We start from the raw sequence: 6460 nt of genomic DNA, 5'->3' as shown, positions 1-6460 counted from the left end.
GGGAGAGGCTGGACGGCATCACCAGCCCCTGGGAATGGAGGGATGGAGAGAGGAAAGGGACTTGACCAAAGCAAATCTGAAATGGTTGTAGAGATGCAGTGGGGCTACTCCAGCCTTGGCATCATGGGCTTGAGGACAGCGGTGTCCTCGGGGCCATGGACCCATCCGTGTGCTGCCCCCACCCAGATCGAGGAGTCGGTGAGGTCCATGGTGATGCGCTATGGCAGTCGCCTCTGGAAGCTGCGGGTCCTGCAGGCCGAGGTGAAGATCAACATCCGCCTGACGCCAACTGCCACTGCCATCCCCATCCGCCTCTTCCTGACCAATGAGTCCGGCTACTACCTGGACATCAGCCTCTACAAGGAAGTGCGGGACCCTGGCACCGGCAGGGTGAGTCAGCGGCGGCTGCAACCGCAGCTGCTTGAGCAGCTGTCGGCTATGGCAAAGCTTTGGGGTGGTTTCTGCAAAAATCCTCATGCACCTGCAGTGCTGGTCTGTCCCAGAGTGCCCCCCCCCAAGGCTGTCCAGCAGCGTTCCCAGGGCTGGCTCAGGTCACTTTTCTCTGTGCTGCATCCAGCTGGGCACCTTGGGGTGATGCTGTGCTCCAAAATGGTGCTGAACCCCAGGGATGCTGCTAGCACGTCGTCAGGCAGTTTTTGGTCTGGGAGCTGAAGGTCAGTGTTAGGGTGTTGCCACTACTTGGAGCACAGCAGTTTTGCACTCTGTCCCCTCAATAGCAAAGAGTAAGGTGGAAAAATCACGTTGTTTGGTCGAGCGGAGCTGTGAGCGTGAGCATCTTGGTCAGGCGAAGCTCCGCAGCGTTCCAGCCCTGCTAAGGGGCTCTTGCGCCTTCGTGCTGCAGAGGGAAGGCGGCCAACACTCTGCCCTTCTCTCCAGATCATGTTTCAGTCATACGGGGACAAGCGAGGGCTGCAGCACGGGATGCTCATCAACACCCCCTACGTCACCAAGGACCTGCTCCAGGCCAAGCGTTTCCAGGCGCAGTCCTTGGGCACCACCTATGTCTATGACTTCCCGGAGATGATCAGGCAGGTGAGGCCGGCTGAGAAGAAACAGGCTCCAAATTATTGCATTCGCTTTTCTTTCCCACCCTCCCCAGATATTCCCACCTGGGGAAAAGCCACCCCCTCCCCTGAGCTGGCAAATGAGAAAAAGAAAAGGGCCCAAGTCCCCGCATTTTTGGTTATATGAAACATTTCTAAACCGATTCCTAGATCTTGCCAATTCCCAGTGGAGGATTTGCACCAGTAAGCCCCACACAAGGAGGTCTGCAGTGGGATGGGGGCTCTAACACCCAGTTTTGTCCACCCTGACTCCCAGCCTGCCGCAGGCGTGTGCATCCGTGCTCGGCGATAGCCTCGGAGCTGCCGCAGCTCCCTGCTGTCAGCTCGTCCCGTGCCTGTGTCTCTGCAGGCTCTCTTCAAGCTGTGGGGTTCCTCGGAGCTGTACCCCAAGGACATCCTGACGTACACGGAGCTGGTGCTGGACTCGCAGGGGCACCTCGTGCAGATGAACAGGGTCCCTGGAGGGAATGAGGTAGCGGGAAATGATTTGGGAATGGGGTGAGAGGGGCAGGGGGAAGCTGTGCTGCAGCGGGTGGGAATGGGTGGGTACCTCCCTGGTCCGACTCTGTTTAAAGCCCAGGGGATGCTCCTCAAGCATTTTGTCCGTTGGTTCATGCAGCAGCTCAGACGCCGCTTCCCTGGCAGAACCAGCCCCTGACCTCGTGCTCTTTTGGGGCAGGTGGGGATGGTTGCTTTCAAAATGAAGCTGAAGACCCCCGAGTATCCGAAAGGCCGGGACATTGTGCTCATCTGCAACGACATCACGCACAAGATCGGGTCCTTTGGGCCGGAGGAGGACCTGGTCTTCCTGCGGGCCTCGGAGCTGGCGCGGGCCGAAGGCATCCCCCGCATCTACATCGCCGCCAACAGCGGTGCCCGCATCGGCTTTGCCGACGAGATAAAGCACATGTTCCAGGTGGCCTGGGTGGACCCTGCAGACCCCTACAAGGTGCGTGGGCACCTCCCCTCCTGCCCTTGCAGGAAATAACTGAGGACTTATTTGGGGAAGGAAGGAATGGAGCTAAACTGGGATGTAAAACCATGGGATCCGTACTGAGGGGGAGCACACCCACGCACCCACTGCGATGGGGATTGTTCCTTCTGCTTTTCTCGGTGGGGTGGAGATAGGGTTGCCCGTGCTGACATGGTGCTCTGTGCAGCCCTGCTTCCTCAGTCGCTGTCAATGCATGGGGCGGGTTTTGTTTGGGTGTTGTGGAAGGGCCATGTCCCAGGTTCTCTACGCCTCCTGCGTCTCCTCCTCCTTATTCCTAGGGGTTCAAGTACCTGTACCTGACTCCCCAGGACTACACGAGGATCAGTGCCATGAACTCGGTGCACTGTGAGCACGTGGAGGAAGGGGGGGAGTCCAGGTGAGCCCTGCTGTCCCCTGGGGCACGCGGAGTCCCCCCGCTGGGATGCAGCTCCCGCATCCTGGCTCAGCATCCTGCCAGACACATCATGCCAGTTGTGTGCTTACCCCTGTCCTGCTCATGCCACCGTGGCTCTGCTTTCCCCACAGGTATGTCCTCCTGGACATCATTGGGAAGGAGAACGGATTTGGGGTGGAAAACCTGAGAGCTGCTGGTACCATCGCTGGGGAGTCCTCTCGTGCTTATGATGAAATAGTGACCATCAGCATGGTACAGCGTGGGCCCTTCTGCCTCACTCCTCTCCCTCTCTCCCACTTGTTTTTAAGGTCACTTTGGGGGGAATAACAGGATGCAACAGGTGACCTGGTGCAACCCGACTATGCAGACCCCTGCAAAGCTGGAGAGCATCATTCTCCCGGTGCAGACTGTGCTGCATCCCTTTTTCCCAGTAACCCAGCCTGTCCTTGTGTGTGTTCCCAGGTGACCTGCCGTGCCATCGGGATTGGCGCGTACCTGGTGAGGCTGGGCCAGCGCGTCATCCAGGTGGAGAACTCCCACATCATCCTCACCGGCGTCACGGCTCTCAATAAGGTACCACGCTCAGGCCGTGTGTCCTCCCCGGCACTGCCCCGCACACCACACCACGCGTGGCCTCCTTCCACGTCCTGTGACGTGGAAGAGGTGACGTTTCCTTGTGCATCACCTCACGCGACCGTCTGAAGGAGGTGAAGGGGAACTGTGCTGTCTCACTGAGAAGTGACAACATGCCACCCCGCACCTATCTGGTCTTGCTTTAGGGGACAGTTCACAGTGCATCGCTCCTGGGGCAGGGCTGGGCAGCAGACCTGCCATGGGGATTTTTGTCCCTGATCCCAGGGGCAGGACCCCTCTCTGGGCAGAATCACACTGGGGTGAGCTGATTTGAAACCTGCTTAGCTAAACCGATGCCCTTGTCTAAAGCAGGATCCCTTTGCTCTAACTTCAGCCTCATCAGCAGAGGGGGAAATTCGGCCTCAAACCAGAGGCAACATGCCCGTACAGAGGTTTGACGTGACAGAACAAGGAGGAGCAGCTCCTGTGTTAGCAGAGACCAATCTGTTTCTGTTAATAATTCCAACCAGGTGTTGGGGCGGGAAGTTTACACCTCCAATAACCAGCTGGGAGGTGTGCAGATCATGCACAATAACGGCGTTTCCCACGTCACCGTCCCGGATGACTTCGAGGGCGTCTACACCATCCTGCAGTGGCTCTCATACATGCCCAAGGTGGGAGGGTGCTGCAGGACAGCCCTGTGGGGTGTTACCCCACACCTGGCTGGTGACCTGCCCTTCGGGGGCGCTCCCTTGCAGGATAACCGGAGCCCAGTGCCCGTCGCTGCTGTAAGTGACCCCATCGAAAGAGAAATTGATTTTGTCCCTTCCAAAGTCCCCTACGACCCCAGATGGATGCTGGCAGGGAGACCCCATCCAGGTAAGTGAGGGCAGACCAGCAGCACTGCAGCAGTCCTCCCAAATGCATCTTGTGGCTGCAACTTCCCCCCGTCCCGATGCAGAAGGTGGTTTTTGCTGTGGGTCGGTGCACAGGGAGCCCTTTAGCACTCGCTGTCGCACTACTTGGCTTTTCCCTGTGCTCTGCAGCCCTCAAGGGGACCTGGCAGAGCGGCTTCTTTGACCAGGGCAGCTTCTTGGAGATCATGAGGCCATGGGCTCAGACAGTCGTGGTTGGCAGAGCAAGGTACTACCAGGAGCAAGGGACGGAGCCCCAGGGCAGAAAGCGATGTGGGGCGCCTGCACGCTTGGCCAAGTGCACGTGAGCCCTGGCCGCGGCACTGCTTTGGGGGTGGTGGAGGGGGAGCACCTCTGTGGTGGGGCTGGGGTGCAGCATGGAGGGAAACTGGCCTCTGCTGAAGCCATCCTGCCTCGCTGCAGGCTGGGCGGTCTCCCAGTGGGTGTCATCGCTGTCGAGACCCGCACCGTGGAGGTGACGATACCTGCGGACCCTGCCAACCCAGACTCGGAGGCAAAGGTGTGCAGGGAGTGTGGCCAAGCGGCAGCGGGGAGGAGGCTGGAGGGGAGAGGAGGGAAAAAGCTTGGTGTAACTCTTTAGCACATCTTGTTTTTCCTTAAGGACTGGTGAAATCAAGGGTCCTCAGGCAGTTTGTTTTCTTTCAGCTCTGCCACCTACCGGTGCAGTGAGCTGGGAAGCACTGGTGCCAGTCTCATCCCTGCTGCTCACTCTCTTTTCCAGATAATCCAGCAGGCTGGACAGGTCTGGTTTCCAGACTCTGCTTTTAAAACGGCTCAAGCTATTCGGGACTTCAACCGGGAACATCTCCCGCTGATGATCTTTGCCAACTGGCGAGGCTTCTCCAGTGGCTTGAAAGGTATCCATGCTCGGGATGCCCAGATCCCTGTGCTGCCAGCACCCCTGGCAGCCCCAGGTCATGGGTGACCCAGCCTACCAGGGTCCTGCCCGCACCACTCCGGGATGTAGGTTTGGGCTGGGGAGGTGATGGGGCACTTCCAGGACTCAGGTCCCAGAGGCAAAATCTTTCTGCCGAGCTGGTTTTGGTGGGCTTGTTGGGTCTCTCCGGTGGAGAAGGTGGCTTTGGTGGGTAGACTGAAAAGGCTGTGAGGAGGCAAGGGTCAAACAGCCCAGCCCATGGCAGTCGGGGTGCCCAGCCACTGAGTCCCTTTGGCTTTCAGATATGTATGACCAAATGCTGAAGTTCGGCGCCTTCATTGTCGATAGCCTCCGGGATTTTAAGCAGCCCGTCCTGGTCTACATCCCACCGCATGCAGAGCTGCGGGGAGGCTCCTGGGTGGTCATCGACTCCACCATCAACCCCCTGTATGTGGAGCTTTATGCAGACAAGGAGAGCAGGTCAGTGTCCAAAATACTTATGCATCCTCCGCAGCCCATGTGCGGAGAAGTGGTAGCTGATGCATGGGGTCTGCAGAGTCATCGTCCCATGGGCAGGGACCTCTGGTCGCTTGAGATGTGGATTTTTCACCCTTTGGTTGATCAAAACCATCAGCTAAAGGTTTTAGGGTTCTTAGAGAGCAGCATGGCAGGTGTCCCCATCTCCTTGGGGATAGCTGCATCCAGCAAAGGCTGCGGGCAAGGAAAACTTGCTGCTGGGGGGCAGGAGGCATTTCCTTTGACATTAATTAATGCACACTGGAGCAGCTGTAAGGAGTGGGAGGATAGGCAAGAACCCCAGACTGGAAACAAAACCCTTTAAGGTTCTCTCTCTCCCTAATTCTTAGAAGAAGGAGTTACCTGGATGTTTTGTCCCAGGATTTATTGTCCCACTCAGACCAGTCCCTGCTTTACCAAACTTTTATTCCAGGGGAGGCATTTTGGAGCCTGGAGGGACAGTGGAGATCAAGTTCAGGAAGAAAGATTTGGTGAAGACCATGAGAAGGATCGATACGGTCTATGCCAAGCTCGCTGAGCAGCTGGGTAAGGGAAGGGCGTTGGCAGTGGTCAGTTAAAACGTCAGGCACAAACACCATCGTGGCAACCATCAGGAAACCCTGTAGTGTTCCCCTGTTAAAATTCTTTATGGATTTTGTGATGGTGGATCTGGCCAAGGAGATGTGGTGGTACTGCAAATACCTGTATCTCCTGGGGGGTCTGTGAACGGTGCTGGAATTTGCTCCCATGATTTGAGATGAAGGATGGCCGGTAGCTGCAGAGATGACACACGGTCATTACAGAGCTGCAGAGGGGCTGGTGTAACGCACCGGGTCTCCTTTGGCCCTGTCATGGGTGGTGGGGCTGCGTTGGGATGTCCTTTCCCCTGTGCCCCTCCACCCTGCTAAAGCGCAGTCCTGCAAAGTCCTTGGAGATGCCATCTCCCACCGCTCTTGCAGCCAGCGCTGAACACAGCGCGGCCCCGTTGTGGCCATGGCCTTTGGCAGCCGGGCTCTAGGCAGGGGTGTAAACATGCCGAAGCAAAGGGACACGGCACTGGGGGCCCTGTTTTCTGGTGGGGGGGGC

General features: G+C 57.7%; 1 protein-coding gene across 1 annotated transcript in view; it reads left to right on the top strand.

The window, feature by feature from the left end:
- The window catches only part of ACACB (acetyl-CoA carboxylase beta), a 21167-nt gene that overhangs the window by 13000 nt on the left and 1707 nt on the right, over nt 1–6460 (top strand). Inside the window, exons 34-47 of the mRNA XM_010151860.1 lie at nt 187–390; nt 898–1053; nt 1435–1557; nt 1765–2034; nt 2358–2455; nt 2605–2725; nt 2936–3046; nt 3577–3720; nt 3805–3925; nt 4093–4189; nt 4384–4480; nt 4703–4838; nt 5161–5338; nt 5808–5921. Coding sequence (XP_010150162.1) covers nt 187–390; nt 898–1053; nt 1435–1557; nt 1765–2034; nt 2358–2455; nt 2605–2725; nt 2936–3046; nt 3577–3720; nt 3805–3925; nt 4093–4189; nt 4384–4480; nt 4703–4838; nt 5161–5338; nt 5808–5921 — 1970 coding nt within the window. The remainder of the gene's footprint in view (nt 1–186; nt 391–897; nt 1054–1434; nt 1558–1764; nt 2035–2357; nt 2456–2604; nt 2726–2935; nt 3047–3576; nt 3721–3804; nt 3926–4092; nt 4190–4383; nt 4481–4702; nt 4839–5160; nt 5339–5807; nt 5922–6460) is intronic.

The sequence above is a fragment of the Eurypyga helias genome, unplaced genomic scaffold (assembly GCF_000690775.1).
Source record: "Eurypyga helias isolate BGI_N326 unplaced genomic scaffold, ASM69077v1 scaffold17905, whole genome shotgun sequence".
NCBI lineage: Eukaryota > Metazoa > Chordata > Aves > Eurypygiformes > Eurypygidae > Eurypyga > Eurypyga helias.
This window is presented reverse-complemented; position numbering and strand designations above follow the sequence as displayed.